General features: G+C 41.4%; 1 protein-coding gene across 2 annotated transcripts in view; it reads left to right on the top strand.

Moving 5' to 3' along the window:
• The window catches only part of LOC139390560 (protein phosphatase 3 catalytic subunit alpha-like), a 68,913-nt gene extending 51,135 nt beyond the window's left edge, over nt 1–17,778 (top strand). For both annotated transcript variants that reach the window (XM_071137762.1, XM_071137763.1), the window contains 2 exons: nt 1,812–1,859; nt 17,288–17,778. In XM_071137762.1, the coding sequence (XP_070993863.1) occupies nt 1,812–1,859; nt 17,288–17,469 (230 nt within the window). In that variant the 3' untranslated portion in view covers nt 17,470–17,778. The remainder of the gene's footprint in view (nt 1–1,811; nt 1,860–17,287) is intronic.
• The last annotated feature ends 3,843 nt before the right edge of the window (nt 17,779–21,621 follow it).

Below are 21,621 nucleotides of genomic sequence, written 5' to 3' on the forward strand. Positions count from 1 at the left end.
TACACACACACACACACACACACACACACACTGGCAAACACGCCCACACACATATACACACACACACATATACACACATATACACACACACACACACACACACACACACACACACACACACACACACACACACACACACACACACACACACACACACTGGCAAACACGCCCACTCACATATATACACACACACACACACACACACTGGCAAACACACCCACACACATATACACACACACACTGGCAAACATGCCCACACACATATACACACACATATACACACACATATGCACACACATATACACACACACACACACACACACACACACACACACACACACACACACACACACACACACACTGGCAAACACGCCCACACACATATATACACACACACACACACACACTGGCAAACACGCCCACACACATATACACACACACACACACACACACACTGGCAAACACGCCCACACACATATATACACACACACACACTGGCAAACACGCTCACACACATATACACACACACACACACACACAGACACTGGCAAACACGCCCACACACATATACACACATACACACACACATACTGGCAAACACGCCCACACACATATACACACATATTTACATACACTCTCATGACGCATGCACATACGTACACACACACACACATTCCCACTTTCTCACACACATTTGCATACACACAGTACTACATGTATCTATCTATCTATCTATCTATCTATCTATCTGTCTGTCTGTCTGTCTGGCTGTCTGTCTGTCTGTCTGTCTGTCTGTCTGTCTGTCTGTCCACCCCTCTCTTTCCTTCATTTCCTTTCCTCTGTCACCCTCTTTATTTCTCTCTCCCTCTCTCTCTCTCTCTCTCTCTCTCTCTCTCTCTCTCTCTCTCTCTCTCTCTCTCTCTGTCTCTCTCTCTCTCTCTCTCTCTCACTCTCTCTGTCTGTCTCTCTCTCTCTCTCTCTCTCTCTCTCTATGTCCCATGTTCATCTTCTGTCACCCTCTCTCTCTATATATATATCCCATGTTCATCCTATGTCACTCTCTCTCTATATATATATCCCATGTTCATCCTCTGTCACCCTCTCTCTCTCTCTCTCTCTATGTCTTATGTTCATCCTCTGTCACCCTCTCACTCTCTGTCCCATGTTCATCCTCTGTCACTCTCTCTCTATATATATATATCCCATGTTCATCCTCTGTCACCCTCTCTCTCTATATATATATCCCATGTTCATCCTATGTCACTCTCTATCCCATGTTCATCCTCTGTTACCCTCTCTCTCTCTCTCTCTATGTCCCATGTGTCCCATGTTCATCCTCTGTCACCCTCTCTCTCTCTCTATGTCCCATGTTCATCCTCTGTCACCCTCTCTCTCTCTCTCTCTCTCTATGTCCCATGTTCATCCTCTCAGTACATGCTGTTCTCTCTCTCTCTCTCTCTCTCTCTCTCTCTCTCTCTCTCTCTCTCTCTCTCTCTCTCTCCCTCCCTCCCTCCCTCCCTCTCTCTCTCTCTCATGTCTGTCATCTGTTACTCACCATGTCAGTCAGTCAGTGTCACCCCACCTCACTACTGCTGAGGAGTAATAGCCTGGTGTATGTGTGTATGTGTGTGAGCTAAAGCTAGCTACTGAACATGCTAACACCAAACGCCCTCTGTACTGAGGGCTGCAGTGCTGCTATAAGGGTTTTGCATGAATAACCCTCACCCTCCTCCCTCTTTCTCTCTCCCTCTCTTTCTCCTTCACTCTCTATCTTTCTCTCGCTCTCACTCCCTCTTTCTCTCCATACTCAGCTACCATTGAGGCCATTGAAGCCATTGATCCTGTTGAGGACTCAGAAGGTAAATTCCACTCATGCATCAACAATGAGATTAAGCGAGTGAGTGTGTGAGAGAATGAAAAAGGTAGAGAAAGAGGGGGATAAGGCATGGCGACCCATCTACGCCATACACTTATCCACAATGCATTTGCTCTTATTCCTTCTCCTCACACACACACACACACACACACACACACACACACACACACACACACACACACACACACACACACACACACACACACACACACACACACACACACACACACACACTCAACTCTACACGCTCCTCACACACATACACCCTCAAACTCACATTCCTCAAGACACGCGCCGGAAAAACACACACACACACACACAAACCAGCTGGGGGAGGAATCTGACCCTACGATAACTCTAACATCGTCCCTACACAATGACATCATCCCTACACAACCTCTGCTATTTTGTTTCGGTACAACAACATGTGCTGTGTGAAGCCTGTGGAGTTTTGCGTTGGAAACGTGATGTTCCGTGATGACAAACATTGTTAACACATGAACACTACAGTCTTTATGTAGACTGTCAGTCGCTAGGAGGATACTGTTGAATCTTATAAGTCTGGAAGGATAGTGGATTGTAAGTGTGCACATTATGACTGTAAGTGTTCAGTACTTTCTGTTGTGTGTATTTATAAGGCTTTTGTGTAGTAACTAGTAGAGTTGGGTGGTATCCAGATGTTCATACCATCCTTTTCTCGTCCCGGGATATACGGTATTACCGGCTTAGTACACAAGGGGGTGCTTAAAAAAGCCCATTGGGTGTCTATTACAGAATGCTAACAAAATTAGCACAGGTAATAGCGAATTTCCATGGAGGCTAGTAGCTAAATATGCGAACGAGCGCAAACAAAAGTAAATGAATAAATTGCAAAGACAGGCTATCCAGCTCATCGATTTATACATACAGTGCATTCGGAAAGTATTCAGACCCCTTGACTTTTTCCATATTTTGTTACGTTACAGCCTTATTCTAAAATTTATTGAAAAAATGGATCCTCATCAATGTACACACAATACCCCATAATGACAAAGCAAAAACAGTTTTATCGAAATGTTTGCAAATACCTGATTTACATAAGTATTCAGACCCTTTGCTAGGAGACTCGAAATTGAGCTCAGGTGCATCCTGTTTCCATTGATCATCCTTGAGATGTTTCTACAACTTGATTTGAGTCCACCTTTGGTAAATTCAATTGTTTTGACATGATTTGGAAAGGCACACAACTGTCTATGTAAGGTCCCACAGTTGACAGTGTCAGAGAAAAAACCAAGCCATGAGGTCGAAGGAATTGTCCGTAGAGCTCCGAGACAGGATTGTGTCGAGGCACAGAACTGGGGAAGGGTACCAAAAAATCTCCATCGTAATTTATTATTATTTTATTTATACATTTTATTTATTTATTTTTATTGTAATTTTTACCGCCTTTTTCTCTCCAATTTCGTGATCTTGTCTCATCGCTGCAACTCCCTCAACGAACTCAGGAGAGGCGTCCTCCGAAACATGACCCGCCAAGCCGCACTTCTTAACATCCGCTCGCTTAACCCGGAAGCCAGCTGCACCAATGTGTCAGAGGAAATACTGTTCAACTGATGACCGAAGTCAGCCTGCAGGTGCCAGGCCCGCCACAAGGTGTCACTAGAGCGCGATGAGCCAAGCAAAGCCCCCCTGGCCAAACCTTCACCTAACCCAGATGACGCTAGGCCAATTGTGCGCTGCCCTATGGGACTCCGGGTCACGGCCAGTAATGACACAGCCTGGGATCGAACCCCAGGCTGTAGTGACGCCGCAACACTGTGACGCTGCGCCCCTCAGGAGGCCCCCATCGTTCTTAAATGGAAGAAGTTTAGAACCACCAAGACTTTTCCTAGAGCTGGCTGCACGGCCAAACTGAGCAATCAGGGGAGAAGTGCCTTGGTGACTCTGACAGAGCTCCAGAGTTCCTCTGTGGAGATGGGAGAACCTTCCTTCCAGAAGGACAACCATCTCTGCAGCCCTCCACCAATCAGGCATTTACGGTAGAGTGGCCAGACGGAAGTCACTCCTTAGAAAAAGGCACATGACAGCCCACATGGAGTTTGCAAAATGTACCTAAAGGACTCTCAGGTCATGAGAAACAAGATTCTCTGGTCTGATGAAACCAAGATTGGACTCTTTGGCCTGAATGCCAAGCGTCACATATAGAGGAAACCTGGCACCATCCCTACGGTGAAGCATGGTGGTGGCAGAATCATACTGTGGAGATGTTTTTCAGCGGCAGGGACTGGAAGACTAATCAGGATCGAGAGAAAGACGAACAAAGCAAAGTACAGAGAGATCCTTGATGATAACCAGCTCCAAAGCTTAGGACCTCAGACTGGGGCAAATGTTCACCATCCAACAGGACATCTCTGGAGAGATCTGAAAATAGCTGTGCAGCGAAGCTCCCCATCAAAACTGACAGAGCTTGAGAGGATCTTCAGAGAAGAATGGGAGAAACTCCCCAGATACAGGTGTGCCAAGCTTGTTAATACATATGCAAACATTTCTAAACATTTCTAAAAACCTGATGTTGCTTTGTCATTATGGGGTATTATGTGTAGATTGATGAGGGAAAAAAACAATGGAATCTATTTTAGAATTAGGCTGTAACATAACATGTGGAAAAAGGAAAGGGGTCTGCAGTGTATATAGCTTGGAGCTACCGAATGACATTTTTGGTGAGTTTGGACATTTACAAGTGAATGTGAATGAGAGACACTGTGCAAATGAACAAAGTTTTGACGCATGCTTGTCTGAGGTTAGAAGCAGCATGTGAACTGTTGTGGAAATTCTAACCAATTGAGAGAGACTTTGTTATTTCTTCAAACAATCAATCTTTATTAATAAGAATTGCAATAATGAAGCTGGTCAGTCATGCACTCTGAAGTGTTGCTGAGAGCTCGATGACACAATGAGTACAGAAGCCTTATATAGTCAAACTATTTTACACAAGCACATACAAAACATCTTGGTATGTGTTCATGTGTGGTGAACGAGACTAAACTATGATAGAAGGTGCAGACTAACTGTAAATTGGTTGTCTCGTTCTGTAGCAACAGCTAGTTATTCTACTCTTCTTGTGAGATCTCAAAACAACAGCTAGTTATTCTACTCTTCTAGTGAGATCTCAAAACAACAGCTAGTTATTCTACTCTTCTAGTGAGATCTCAAAACAACAGCTAGTTATTCTACTCTTCAAGTGAGATCTCAAAACAACAGGAAATCAGTTCAGTTTCTCTGAAAATCAACGGTTTCCTGAATGGGGTCAAGCAAACACTTTTTGCTGTCTGCCCAGAGGGTGTGTGGTTGCACACCCACACACACATACACAAGCATAAACTTCAAGAGATCCTTCAACACATTAGAAGTCATATAAACTGAAAGAGGTTAACATAGATTTTTCACTCGCGGTACATGCTGTGTCTGTGTGGATTCTGGAGTCGCTAGGGCAACAGTCCTGCCTGCTCTGCTCGAAGAAGATGGGGCAAGAAGTTGGGGCAATAGCAGACGGGCCAAGAACGGAGAGGAGAAAAAACGCCATAAAATCAAGATAGCAGGCAGTTGTACAGATTTCTCAAACACGGCAGAAAGCTAACACAATATGATGCCCCGTCTCCTTATTAATTCAGCCACTTACTGAGATAACTAGCAAGTTAATGGACGCATTAATGCAGAATGCTGAGATTTTCACACAGACAAAAATATTAAACGCATAAGAAATATCTGGCTGCTTCTTGAAGACGCAGATCTAAAGTGCTTCTTATTGTCATTTCTGCTCGGCATCAGACACATTTTGTGCTTCAGTTGCACTTCTCCACTCGGATGACAGAGCTCTGACTAATGTGTAGCTACTTTTCTTTCTCTGTTGGTTTTCCATATAGACTAGTTTTCTCTGGTACTTTTCCATATAGACTAGTTTTCTCTGGTACTTTTCCATATAGACTAGTTTTCTCTGGTACTTTTCCATATAGACTAGTTTTCTCTGGTACTTTTCCATATAGACTAGTTTTCTCTGGTACTTTTCCATATAGACTAGTTTTCTCTGGTACTTTTCCATATAGACTAGTTTTCTCTGGTACTTTTCCATATAGACTAGTTTTCTCTGGTACTTTTCCATATAGACTAGTTTTCTCTGGTACTTTTCCATATAGACTAGTTTTCTCTGGTACTTTTCCATATAGACTAGTTTTCTCTGGTACTTTTCCATATAGACTAGTTTTCTCTGGTACTTTTCCATATAGACTAGTTTTCTCTGGTACTTTTCCATATAGACTAGTTTTCTCTGGTACTTTTCCATATAGACTAGTTTTCTCTGGTACTTTTCCATGTAGACTATTTTTTCCGGTATAATGCAAGATTGACTTTAAGCAAAACATTAGGAAATGTAGCTAGCTACATTCTGTCTATGATAAACATTAGAAATATGATGGCAATGCATCGTTTTTTGCCCAAAATACCTTGCTTTTTCATTGTAAACTCATACTTACTTGTGAGGCTGCCAGACAAATAGCATTGCACTTCTGTTATCATCAGATGAAAATGAAGCTATTTTCTGCTGAATGTGTTGAACAAAAATGTATACTGAACAAAAACATAAACGCAACATGCAACAATTTCAACTATTTTACTGAGTTACAGTTCATAGAAGGAAATCAGTCAATCGAAATACATTCATTAGGCCCTAATCTATGAATTTCACATGACTGGGCAGGGTGGCATCCATGGGTGGGCCTGCGAGGGCATAGCCCCCCCCCCCCCCTTAAGAGCTAGGCCCAGCCAATCAGAATGAGTTTTATTACAGACACAAATACTCCTCAGTTTCATCAGCTGTCTGGGTGGCTGGTCTCAGATGATCCCGCAGGTGAAGAAGCTGGAAGGGACGTCCTGGGCTGGCGTGGTTACACGTGGTCTGCGGTTGTGAGGCCGGGTTGGACGTACTGCCATATTCTCTAAAACAACGTCGGACGCGGCTTATGGTAGATAGACAAAGGCGGATGGATTATCTTATTCAATTCTCTGGCAACTGCTCTGGTGGACATTCCTGCAGTCAGCATGCCAATTGTGCGCTCCTTCAAAATATAGACATCTGTTGCATTGTGTTGTGTGACAAAACTGCATATTTTAGTGGCTTTTTATTGTCCCCAGCACAAGGTTTACCTGTGTATTGATTATGATATTTAATCAGATTCTAACAGGGATGTAAAAAATAAATAAGCTTTTTGCATTTTTTCTCTTAAACTATTGTACAAGTTGACTGCAGGTATTTACTTAAAAAGTAGCTACAAATATTAACATTTATTGAAAAACCTCAAAGAAATAGTTTAAACAGTATTGAAAACCAAACCCCTAACTATTTCCAAATACCCCATATATATTTTATTTAACTAGGGAAGTCAGTTAAGAGCAAATGCGTATTTACAATGACGGCCTATCCCGGCCAAACCCGGACGATGCTGGGCCAATTGGGTGCCGCCCTATGGGACTCTCAATCACGGCCCGATGTGATACAGCCTGGAATCAAACCAGGGACTGTAGTGATGCCTCTTGCACTGAGCTGCAGTGCCTTAGACCGCTGCGCAACTCGGGAGCCCTATAGGGTATATACGGCATACCGCCCAAGCCTAGTAACTGGTTATCGTGTGTAGGAACTGCTTATCGTGTGTGTATGTAGCAAGTAGGGTTGTGGACAATTCCATTTAAATTCCAATCAATTCAGAATTAAACCAAATTCCAATTCCAAATTTTCCTAATTTAAAAGCATAGAAGAAAATTGGAATTTCAGTATACTTCCTGAATTGACTGGAATTGAAATGAAGTTGACCCCAAGCCTGGTACACACATATTGTATATATTCCATATATATTTTATATAGTGCCAAATAGGGGTTTCTTTGGTTCCTAACGATAGTAGATCCCTTTTTCGTGCTGTATAGAACCCTTTTTGAAAGGTTCTATAAAGAAACATGCTCATACGGTTCTAAATGGAACCTGTATAGTGTTATAAAGAACACTTTCCTGAGGCTCTATAAAGAACATGAGCCATATGTACTCATCACTGGCCATAGTCATATTTAACATGTAAGGGCATAACACAACTGATAGACTGGAATGACACGCTCACTCACAGTTGAAAAGGAGCCGTGAGCAAACCAAGCCCCAATATATTTGAATGAGCCGACACCCCTACATTTTAATTGTCACTAAGAGAGGAAAGAACCAATTTTCAGAAATGCAAAGAACCATTGAAGGGCTCAAACGGTTATTAGAGTCATTATGGTTCCACATAGAACCACCATCTAAAAATAGCCCATATTAACATATATAGCCTAAGAAACAAGGTCCATGAAGTCAATAACTTGCTTGTAACAGATGACATTCATATTCTAACAATCTCTGAAACTCACTTAGATAATACCTTTGATGATACAGTGGAAGCAATACATGATTATAACATCAACCGAAAAGACAGAAATGCCAAAGAGGGCGGTGTTACGGTCTATATTCAGAACGGCATTCCTGTAAAGCTTAGAGAGGATCTCATATTAAATACTGTTGAAGTAATATGGCTACAGGTTCATCTGCCTCACCTAAATTAAGCCAATTCTTGTGGGAAGCTGCTATAGACCACCAAGTGTTGACAGTCAGTATCTGGATAATATGTGTGAAATGCTTGATAATGTATGTGATATCAACAGAGAAGTATATTTTCTGGGTGATTTAAATATTGACTGGCTATCATCAAGCTGCCCACCCAAGTAAAAAATCCATAGTGTAACCAGTGCCTGCAAACTGGTTCAGGTTATCAGTCAACGTACCAAGGTAATTACAAACAGCACATGAATTAAATCATCAACATCTGTTGATCACATCTTTACTAAAGCTGCAGATATTTGCTTTAAAGCCATATCCAAATCCATAGGATGTAGTGATTACAATATAATAGCCATATCTAGGAAAACCAAAGTTCCAAAGTCTGGGCCTATTATGGTGTATAAGAGGTCATACCACAAGTTTTGTAGTGATTCATATGTTGATGATGTAAATAATATTTGCTGGTCTGTGGTGTGTAATGAGGAGCAACCAGACACGACATTTGACACATTTATGAAACTACTTATTCCAGTTACTAATAAGCATGCACACATTAAGAAAATGACTGTAAAAACGGTTAAATCCCCTTGGATTGATGAGGAATTAAAAAATTGTATGGTTGAGAGGGATGAGGCAAAAGGTATGGCAATTAAGTCGGGCAGCCCAACTGATTGGCAAACATACTGCAAATTAAGAAATCATGTTACTAAACTAAATAAAAATACAAATAAACTACACTATGAAACAAAAATCTATGATATATAGAATGATAGTAAAACGCTTTGGAGCACCTTAAATGACATTCTGGGAAAAAAGGCTAACTCGGCTCCATCATTCATTGAATCAGATGGCTTATTCATCACAAAACCCACTGATATTTCCAACTACTTGAATTACTTTTTCATTGGCAAGATAAGCAAACTTAAGTATGACATGTCAGCAACAAAAGCTGATACTACACATCCAAGTACAGTTGAAGTCGGAAGTTTACATACACCTTAGCCAAATACATTTAAAATCAGTTTTTCACAATTCCTGACATTTAATCCTAGTAGAAATTCCCTGTTTTAGGTCAGTTAGGATCACCACCTTATTTTATTTTATTGTCAGAATAATAGTAGAGAGAATTATTTATTTCAGCTTTTATTTCTTTCATCACATTCCCAGTGGGTCAGAAGTTTACATACACTCAGTTAGTATTTGGTAGCATTGCCTTTAAATTGTTTAACCTGGGTCAAACGTTTCGGGTAGCCTTCTACAAGCTTCCCACAATAAGCTGGGTGAATTTTGGCCCATTCCTCCTGACAGAGCTGGTGTAACTGAGTCAGGTTTGTAGGCCTCGCACATGCTTTTTCAGTTCTGCCCACACATTTTCTATAGGATTGAGGTCAGGGCTTTGTGATGGCCACTCCAATACCTTGACTTTGTTGTCCTTAAGCCATTTTGCCACAACTTTGGAAGTATGCTTGGGGTCATTGTACATTTGGAAGACCCATTTGTGACCAAGCTTTAACTTCCTGACTGATGTCTGAGATGTTGCTACAATATATCCACATACATTTCCTCCTCATGATGCCATCTATTTTGTGAAGTGCACCAGTCCCTCCTGCAGCAAAGCACCCCCACAACATGATGCTGCTTCAAGGTTGGGATGGTGTTCTTCGGCTTGCAAGCCTCCCCCTTTTCTTCCAAACATAACGATGGTCATTATGGCCAAACAGTTTTATTTTTGTTTTATCAGATCAGAGGACATTTCTTTTGTACCTGTTTCCTCCAGCATATTCACAGGGTCCTTTGCTGTTGTTCTGGGATTGTTTTGCACTTTTCAAACCAAAGTACGTTCATCTCTAGGAGACAAATCCCGCTTCTCCTTCCTGAGCGGTATGACGCCTGCATGGTCCCATGGTGTTTATACTTGCGTACTATTGTTTGTACAGATGAACGTGGTACCTTCAGGGTTTTGGAAATTGCTCCCAAGGATGAACCAAACTTGTGGAGGTCTCCAATTTATTTTCTGAGATCTTGACTGATTTATTTAGATTTTCGCATGATGTCAAGCAAAGAGGCACTGAGTTTGAAGGTAGGCCTTGAAATACATCCACAGGTACACCTTTAATTGACTCAAATGATGTCAATTAGCCTATCAGAAGCTTCTATAGCCATTACATACTTTTCTGGAATTTTTCAAGTTGTTTAAAGGCACAGTCAACTTAGTGTATGTAAACTTCTGACCCACTGGAATTATGATACAGTGAATTATAAGTGAAATAATCTGTCTGTAAATAATTGTTGGAGAAATTACTTGTGTCATGCACAAAGTAGATGTCCTAACCGACTTGCCAAAACTATAGTTTGTTAACAAGAAATGTGTGGAGTGGTTGAAAAACAAGTTTTAATGACTCCAACCTAAGTGTATGTAAACTTCCGACTTCAACTGTATATCGGACCAACTTATGAAAGAGAAGAATTGTACTTTTGAGTTCCGTAAAGTCAGTGTGGAAGAGGTATTATTGTTGTCTATCAACAATGATACGCTAGTAAAGTAAAGTACTTCAAGCACATATTTTCATTTCAGTCTCCAACATCTCCACTAACTGTATGGATTGTATGGATATGTTTCCTATTAATAATGTAAAATTAGCAGCTGTACAGAAAGACTCATGTGAAGGCCAAATTACAGAGGAGGAACTTCTTGATGCAATTAAAGCCTTTAAGTCCAGGAAATCTTCAGGGCTGGATGGCGTACCAGTGGAGGTATTCCAAACATTTGTTGATATACTCAGAGGACCGTTATTAGCATGTTTTAACCACTCCTATATAAATGGTATATTATTAAACACTCAACAATAAGGTTTGATTTCATTATTACTGAAACAGGATCCAAGTGGTATATAACCAAATTATGATAACTGTATATTATGTATCACCAAAAAATTCAACTGTTACATTACCGTGTAGTTTACCAATGAAATGGTCTGACGGAGATGTGGACACACTCTGTATACAAATCCCGAAAGAAAGACATGATCTCACTCCAATACATTTTTATAGAAAGTTAGCAAAAATGCATAAGATCTTGCTAGCATGGAAAGTAAAATACCTGTGTATTTGTGGAAAAAAAACCCTGATTAACTCTGTAGTCATATCCCAGTTTAACTATTTGCTAATGGCCTTGCCTACACCTAGCAACTAGTTTTTTTAATTATATGAGCAAAAAATATTGCGTTTTATTTGGAATGGCAAGCCAAACAAAATTAAAAGGGCATATTTATATAATGAATATTAATTCGGAGGGCAGAAATTATTAAATATTAAAGCATTAGACCTCTCACGTAAGGCATCAGTCATACAAAAGTTATACATAAATCTGAAATGGTTCTCCAGTAAATTAGTAAGAATGTCTCACCCCATGTTCAAGAATGGCCTTTTTCCCTTTATTCAGTAAGGAAAAGTCAGGAACTTGTCTGTCGGCCCTGCATTGAAGACCAAAAAAATTGTGGTAAATAAAAATATATACCAGTTTCATTTAAGGACCAAAACATTGACAGCTGTGCCATATAAATTGCAAAATAGTTGGGAAGAGATTTTCAATGTACCATTCCATGGCACATGGTTTATGAATTGACATGCAAAACACCACCATATTCAAAACAAAAAATGTCTATTTAAATTATTATACAAAATTCTTGCAACAGAATGTTATATATATGGGGGGGGATACAATATTCTCAGCTCTGAAGATTTTGCTGCAAGGAGGCAGAGTCATTAGATCATTTATTTTGGTACTGTCCATGTGTAGCTCGTTTTTGGTCACAGTTCCAGGAATGGCTGAAGAATTGCAACATTTGCCTAGAACTAACGCTGCAGATAGCAATACTGGGTGATTTGATTAGTCATAGTCAATCAATCAATAATATAATAATTATTTGAGCAAAAATGTTTATCTTTAATTTACAATCTGTAGAAACTATGAGAATAGAAAGGTTCAGTACTTTTGTGAAGCATCACAGCACACTTGAAAAATATATGACAAATAGAAATCCAATATGGATGGTGTTAAGAGATAGATGGGAGGGGTTGAATGGAGCTGAAGGATGGGACTGGATGGTGTTGAGAGACAGATGGGAGGGGTTGAATGGAGCTGAAGGGTGGGACTGGATGGTGTTGAGAGATAGATGGGAGGGGTTGAATGGAGCTGAAGGGTGGGACTGGATGGTGTTGAGAGATAGATGGGAGGGGTTGAATGGAGCTGAAGGGTGGGACTGGATGGTGTTGAGAGACATATGGGAGGGGTTGAATGGATCTGAAGGGTGGGACTGGATGGTGTTGAGAGATAGATGGGAGGGGTTGAATGGAGCTGAAGCGTGGGACTAATAACAACATGATGACAAATGTAAAACATACGGAGTCTGTAAAATGTATATAGGTTCAGAACTTTTGTGAAATATCACAGTTACAAATATATGGTAAATATAAATCAAACTGGGTGGACATCAGAAATAGAGCAAGGCCAGGACTAAAAAAAAAAACTAAATATAACTATTGTAAAATAGATTGTGTCTTTAAAATGTGTATAGTATGTATAAACTGGAAGTAGAAGCCTAAGTGTTATTGTTTATTAGTTACTCCAATTGGGGGAGGGGTGGTAGGGTTTGTGGGGAATAATAAAGGATGGTATATACTAAAGAAAGTGTGTATATGTATATATGTATGTGTATATATGTATGTGTATGCATATATATACACTACTGTTCAAAATGTTTGGGGTCACTTAGAAATGCCCTTGTTTTGAAAGAAAAACACATTTTTTTGTTCATTAAAATAACTTCAAATTGATCAGAAATACAATGTAGACATTGTTAATGTTGTAAATGACTGTTGTAGCTGGAAACAGCTTATTTTTTATTGAATATCTACATAGGCGTACAGAGGTCCATTATCAGCAACCATCACTCCTGTGTTCCAATGGCACGTTGTGTTAGCTAATCCAAGTTTAGCATTTTAAAAGGCTAATTGATCATTAGAAAACCCTTTTGCAACTATGTTAGCACAGCTGAAAATGGTTGTGCTGATTAAAGAAGCAATACAACTGTCCTTCTTTAGACTAGTTGAGTATCTGGAGCATCAGCATTTGTGGGTTCGATTACAGGCTCAAAATGGCCAGAAACAAAGAACTTTCTTCTGAAACTCATCATTCTATTCTTGTTCTGAAAAATGAAGGCTATTCCTTGTGAGAAATTGCCAAGAAACTGAAGATCTGGTACAACGCTGTGTACTACTCCCTTCGCAGAACATTGCAAACAGTCTATAACCAGAAAGAAAGAATGGGAGGCCCCGGTGCACAACTGACTAAGAGGACAAGTACATTAGAGTGTCTAGTTTGAGAACCAGACGCCTCACAAGTCCTCAACTGGCAGCTTCATTAAATAGTACCCACAAAAAAACAGTCTCAATGTCAACAGTGAAGAGGCGATTCCAGGATACTGGCCCTAACAGAACACAGTGGGTGTTCTTTAATGATAAACATGATCCAGGTAGAATCAGGAGTTCCCCAGTGTAGCTGTTCAGACCCCTTACTTTTTTCGATATTTACTGACGACATGCCACTGGCTTTGAGTAAAGCCTGTGTGTTTATGTATGCGGAATACTCAACACTATACACATCAGCTACTACAGCAACTGAAATGACTGCAACACTTAACAAAGTGCTGCAATTAGTTTCAGAATGGGTGGCAAGGAATCAGTTAGTCCTAAATATTTCCAAAACTAAAAGCATTGTATTTGGGACAAATCATTCACTAAACCCTAAACTTCAACTAATACTCGTAATAAATCATGTGGAAATTGAGCAAGGTGCGGTGACTAAACTGCTTGGAGTAACCCTGGATTGTAAACTGTCATGGTCAAAACATATTGATACAACAGTAGCTAAGATGAATGTCTGTCCAAAATAAAGTGCTGCTCTGCCTTCTTAACAGCATTATCAACAAGGCAGGTCCTACAGGCCCTAGTTTTGTCGCACCTTGACTACTGTTCAGTCGTGTGGTCAGGTGCCACAAACAGGGACTTTGCAGTTGGCTCAGAACAGGGCAGCACAGCTGGCCCTTCAAAGTACACGGAGAGCTAACATTAATGACAGGCATGTCAATCTCTCATGGCTCATGGCTGGAAGAGAGATTGACTTCATCACTACTTTTATTTATGAGAGGTGTTGAATGCACCAAGCTGTCTGTCTAAACTACTGACACACAGCTAGGAAACCCATGTATACCCCACAAGACATGTCACTAGAGGTCTCTACACGGTCCCCAAGTCCAGAACAGACTATGGGAGGTACACAGTACTACATAGAGCCATGACTACATGGAACTCTATTCCACATAAGGTAAATGATGCAAGCAGTAGAATCGGATTTTAAAAAGCAGGTAAAAACAAATCTAATGGAACAACAGTGACTGTGAAGAGACACACACAAAGGTACAACACATGCATACACATGCATTGTAATATTGTTATATGGTGGTATTATATGTTTTGTATTGTAGATATGTAGTGGTGTAATAATGTTACATTATGTACTGTTTTATCTTTTGTTGTACATGTAATGTAAGTGCTTTACTATGTGTGGACACCAGGAAGAGTGGCTGCTGCCTTGGCAGAACTAATGGGGTTCCTTAATAAACCCCAAGAAGAGTAGCTGCTGCCTTGGCAGAACTAATGGGGATCCATAATAAACCCCAAGAAGAGTAGCTGATGCCTTGGCAGAACTAATGGGGTTCCTTAATAAACCCCAAGAAGAGTAGCTGCTGCCTTGGCAGAACTAATGGGGTTCCTTAATAAACCCCAGGGAGAGTAGCTGCTGCCTCGGCAGAACTAATGGGGTTCCTTAATAAACCCCAGGAAGAGTAGCTGCTGCCTTGGCAGGAACTAATGGGGATCCTTAATAAACCCCAGGAAGAGTAGCTGCTGCCTTGGCAGAACTAATGGGGTTCCTTAATAAACCCCAGGAAGAGTAGCTGCTGCCTTGGCAGAACTAATGGGGATCCTTAATAAACCCCAGGAAGAGTAGCTGCTGCCTTGGCAGAACTAATGGGGTTCCTTAATAAACCCCAAGAAGAGTAGCTGCTGCCTTGGCAGAACTAATGGGGTTCCTTAATAAACCCCAAGAATAGTAGCTGCTGCCTTGGCAGAACTAATGGGGTTCCTTAATAAACCCCAAGAAAAGTAGCTGCTGCCTTGGCAGAACTAATGGGGTTCCTTAATAAACCCCAGGAAGAGTAGCTGCTGCCTTGGCAGAACTAATGGGGTTCCTTAATAAACCCCAGGAAGAGTAGCTGCTGCCTTGGCAGAACTAATGGGGATCCTTAATAAACTCTAGGAAGAGTAGCTGCTGCCTTGGCAGAACTAATGGGGTTCCTTAATAAACCCCAGGAAGAGTAGCTGCTGCCTTGGCAGAACTAATGGGGTTCCTTAATAAACCCCAGGAAGAGTAGCTGCTGCCTTGGCAGAACTAATGGGGATCCTTAATAAACCCCAGGAAGAGTAGCTGCTGCCTTGGCAGAACTAATGGGGTTCCTTAATAAACCCCAAGAAGAGTAGCTGCTGCCTTGGCAGAACTAATGGGGTTCCTTAATAAACCCCAAGAATAGTAGCTGCTGCCTTGGCAGAACTAATGGGGTTCCTTAATAAACCCCAAGAAAAGTAGCTGCTGCCTTGGCAGAACTAATGGGGTTCCTTAATAAACCCCAGGAAGAGTAGCTGCTGCCTTGGCAGAACTAATGGGGTTCCTTAATAAACCCCAGGAAGAGTAGCTGCTGCCTTGGCAGAACTAATGGGGATCCTTAATAAACTCTAGGAAGAGTAGCTGCTGCCTTGGCAGAACTAATGGGGTTCCTTAATAAACCCCAGGAAGAGTAGCTGCTGCCTTGGCAGAACTAATGGGGTTCCTTAATAAACCCCAGGAAGAGTAGCTGCTGCCTTGGCAGAACTAATGGGGTTCCTTAATAAACCCCAGGAAGAGTAGCTGCTGCCTTGGCAGAACTAATGGGGATCCATAATAAACCCCAGGAAGAGTAGCTGCTGCCTTGGCAGAACTAATGGGGTTCCTTAATAAACCCCAGGAAGAGTAGCTGCTGCCTTGGCAGAACTAATGGGGTTCCTTAATAAACCCCAGGAAGAGTAGCTGCTGCCTTGGCAGAACTAATGGGGATCCTAAAAAAAACCCAGGAAGAGTAGCTGCTGCCTTGGCAGAACTAATGGGGTTCCTTAATAAACCCCAGGAAGAGTAGCTGCTGCCTTGGCAGAACTAATGGGGTTCCTTAATAAACCCCAGGAAGAGTAGCTGCTGCCTTGGCATAACTAATGGGGATCCATAATAAACCCCAGGAAGAGTAGCTGCTGCCTTGGCAGAACTAATGGGGTTCCTTAATAAACCCCAGGAAGAGTAGCTGCTGCCTTGGCAGAACTAATGGGGTTCCTTAATAAACCCCAAGAAGAGTAGCTGCTGCCTTGGCAGAACTAATGGGGTTCCTTAATAAACCCCAAGAAGAGTAGCTGCTGCCTTGGCAGAACTAATGGGGTTCCTTAATAAACCCCAAGAAGAGTAGCTGCTGCCTTGGCAGGAACTAATGGGGATCCTTAATAAACCCCAGGAAGAGTAGCTGCTGCCTTGGCAGGATTAACGGGGTTCCTTAACAAATACAAAGAGCCCTAACTCCTTAGTGTGTAGCAACTGCATTGTAACTACATTGTGTGTGTGTATTACATCTGTGTGTAATTGTGTTGAGATCTGTTTCCCCAGCAATCCGAGGCTTCTCTCCTCAACATAAGATCAATAGCTTTGCGGAGGCCAAGGGTCTGGACCGGATCAACGAGCGCATGCCCCCCCGCCGTGACGCCGTCAACATTGTGGGTGTCTCCATGGGCCGCATGAACATGGGGGAGCCCAACGGCACCGACAACAACAGCAATATACAGGGATGATGCACACACACACACACACACACACACACACACACTATTTCATACACACTCTGAAACACACACATAGATATGAAGTACATACACCAACATACACACCTTTGACTTACACATACTCACAAATACACTTGATTTAAACATAAAGTACACACACATACTTATACATACACATAAACACAAAACATACAGGCTACACAAGTCAGCATATACCCTTATACAGTGATGGCACACACACCATCCTCCTCCTCCCCCCTACCCCGTCCTGTTGCTGCCCAGACCACCTCTCCACCAGTGTGGCAAGACTTTGCCATGGATGGTTGAGGCGTCCTACTGGACAAACTGTACTGCAGGTTCCATCATTACCTGATCTGACCTGGTCACACACACTACTGAAGGCCCCTGACCTGACCACAACACACTACGGAACACTACTGGACGTTCTGGAACACTCTACTGGACATTCTGGAACACTCTACTGGACGTTCTGGAACACTCTACTGAACGTTCTGGAACACTACTGGACGTTCTGGAACACTACTGAACGTTCTGGAACACTCTACTGAACGTTCTGGAACACTCTACTGAACGTTCTGGAACACTCTACTGAACGTTCTGGAACACTCTACTGAACGTTCTGGAACACTCCAATGCAAAACAAAGAGCTACTGGTCTGTTCTCATTGTGTAGTAGGGGTGACTGGGTGACAGATGTTACCTTTCTGTTGTGTTGGGGGCAGAGGGAGAGTGGGGGGGGTTGGGGAGGGGAGGCATGGGCTGAGAGGTCAACGAGGGCTGAGGTGGCATGCGGGAGAGGGACTTCCTGTCCGGGATTTTCCGTTTCCTCTTCTCATTTTAAAACAGGAATTTTGTGGTCAGCCCGGTTGGTGGTTTACTTCATTCACTTTATTTTATAAGATAGATAGATAGATAGATCGAGAGATGGACTGGATGGTTCTCGTGACGTCCATGGGAGTTTATTTGTGTGTGCTTGTGTCTGCATTTGCGATTGTGTGAGTGTATGTGTGTCTGTGGGGGGGAAATTTGAATGGCATTTTCATATGCAACATACAAGGTTGTGCTATCGAACATGTTTTGCTACCAGTACTATATGATAATAACAGGACATTCAAATGAAACATATTATTTATTAACTTCAAGGAAAAGACTATGTTGTCAGAAGGTTAAAAATGCAGTCTTAATACCTGAGTGTTCTCTCTCGATCTTATTTTATAAGCCAATATGCTCCACTGGTCAGTTAGTCAGGACTAAAGTGTGTGACCCACCATTAATTCACACAGAGTTCACAGTACACTCACTACACCCCAGACAGACGCTGCCTCTAAAGTCAGTCAGATAAATAAAACTGACCTTAGATCAGTTTTAGTGGCAACGTCTGTCTATTCCACTCTTATGTTCTATTGCTAAACCTGATCATATTTCACTTTTAAGTGCAACTTTTTATCACTTTTACTTATTCCACTTGTTGGGACTAGCTACACGTTTTAATGTTCTATTGCTGCCAAGTCAATCATAGAAATAGAAAGCATAGAATGGACACCTGTATCAGAGATTGAAATGTAGAAATAACTATGATAGATTGGCTGTTTTGCAGGCATGCAATCAGAATCAGCAATGAGTGAAGTCCATTCCATGCGTTCCATTTCTACGGTGTCCTCTTAATGTGCTGTCCAGTAGCCTATAACCTGAGCTGGCTGCACTGGAGGAAATTCCTATAGTGTATATGCTGTTGTGTTCTACCTTGAAAATGAAATTAAGTGTTTTTGGCTGAGTGTGAGCAGTGACTAACAGAAGTCAGCAGAAGGTTATTTATTTGTAAAGCATTTATAAACGCATCAATGCATGCAGTTAAGTTATTTGATAATAATAATGTGAAATTCGATTTGTGCCGTGTTTCAGTATGGTAAGTTCCCTTTTTCTTCCTTCAAATAGGGATAATATTTATTTTGCAAAACATTTATGATTTTTATAATTTTTGGGGGGTGATTTTGTTATTCTTTTTTAAATGTTTTCCATGATTGTATTATGAGTTAATGTATTGTTTTATTTTGATGCTGTACAGACTGGAAGCTTCTATGAGGTGAAATGCATTGTGACTCTATCTCTCCTCTCTTCTCTGTTGATGTACAGGAGTTGCTTTTAAACTTGCAATAGCGTGAATGAATGACCATACTATAAAGAGACAGACTTCCATTCAGGCAGCCAAAGCATGATTGCATGGTAAACTGATCTGTAAAAGCAGACACAGTTACAGAAGTTGTCTTTCAAATTTTAAAGGGAAAGTTTACTCTCTAATCATAATTCTTAAATTATATTCTTGTTATTTAATATTATTATTATTATATTTATAATTAACATTATTCTTAAGCTCTCTGCTGGTTGCTCTCGCATTTTTCTGATCTTTGTTTGGTCTCATTGTGCTTTATTTTACGAGGTGAACTTACTCGAGACCTTGTGCCATATAGTTTGTGCCATGGCTCTCTGTCTCATCACACACACTGTAAGCATGCCCCATGGGACAAACCACTTTTTTTACTCTTGAATAAAATATGCATGAACCTTTGGCATACTTCTGTTTATTTCCTCCGTTGTTCACAGATACGTACAGAAGTGCACACACACACACACACACACACACACACACACACACACACACACACACACACACATACACACACACACACACACACACACACACACACACACCACTATACACTGAGTATACCAGACATTAGGAATATCTTCTTAACATTGAATTGCACCCCCCGTTGGCCCGTTGACTCCAGTGCTTCCCAGTTGTGTCAAGGTTGTTGAATGTCATTTGGGTGGTGGACCATTCTTAATACACACAGGAAACTGTTGAGCCTGAAAAACTCAGCCACGTTGCAATTCTTGACACAAACCGGGTGCGCCTGGCACCTACTTCCATTCCCGTTGAAAGACACTTCAATATTTTGTCATACCCATTCACCCTCTGAATGACACACACACACAATCCACGTCTCAATTGCCTCAAGGCTTAAAAATCCTTCTTTAACATGCCTCCTCCCCTTCATCTACACTGATTAAAGTGGATTTAACAAGTGACATCAATAAGGGATCAAAGCTTTCACCTGGATTCACCTGGTCAGTCCATGTCATGGAAAGAGAAGGTGTTCATAATGTTTTCAGTGTATGTTCTCTAATTGCCCTCTGGTGAACGCCCCCTCAGTAGATCACACACAATAACTGCAGCTGGATCAAGCAGACTCTAGCTATATTGAAAACACTCTTCCTGGCTCTTCCACAAATGTTTCCAGGCATGATGTGGCATCCAGAGGATACATTTAAAAAAAGAAAATCATGAATTGACAATTTTCCTGTAATTTTCTGTAATATATTTAGGCTACCTAGTCCAGGATTCCACACCTGGATAGGGACCGTGACTTGTAGTGCTGTACTGTGCTGTGCTGTGTAATAATACTGTAATAAGATTTGAGTGGACTTGAGAGTGGTGGGTTGACTGAAACTTGTTACATCACCTCCCCAAAAGGTTATCACTAGAACACATACTGTATGATTCATCAGAAATGTAGCAGCTGTAGAAGTCTGGTTATAAAAACGTCCACCTACGCTTACACCCATAACTCTTCCACCACTCCCTGTTCCATTACTGTTATCTATTACACCCATAACTCTTCCACCACTCCCTGTTCCATTACTGTTACCTATTACACTCATAACTCTTCCACCACTCCCTGTTCCATTACTGTTACCTATTACACCCATAACTCTTCCACCACTCCCTGTTCCATTACTATTATCTATTACACCCATAACTCTTCCACCACTCCCTGTTCCATTACTGTTATCTATTACACCCATAACTCTTCCACCACTCCCTGTTCCATTACTGTTATCTATTACACCCATAACTCTTCCACCACTCCCTGTTCCATTACTGTTACCTATTACACCCATAACTCTTCCACCACTCCCTGTTCCATTACTGTTATCTATTACACCCATAACTCTTCCACCACTCCCTGTTCCATTACTGTTATCTATTACACCAATAACTCTTCCACCACTCCCTGTTCCATTACTGTTATCTATTACACCCATAACTCTTCCACCACTCCCTGTTCCATTACTGTTA

Source organism: Oncorhynchus clarkii, chromosome 31 (genome assembly GCF_045791955.1).
Source record: "Oncorhynchus clarkii lewisi isolate Uvic-CL-2024 chromosome 31, UVic_Ocla_1.0, whole genome shotgun sequence".
Taxonomy (NCBI): Eukaryota; Metazoa; Chordata; class Actinopteri; order Salmoniformes; family Salmonidae; genus Oncorhynchus; species Oncorhynchus clarkii.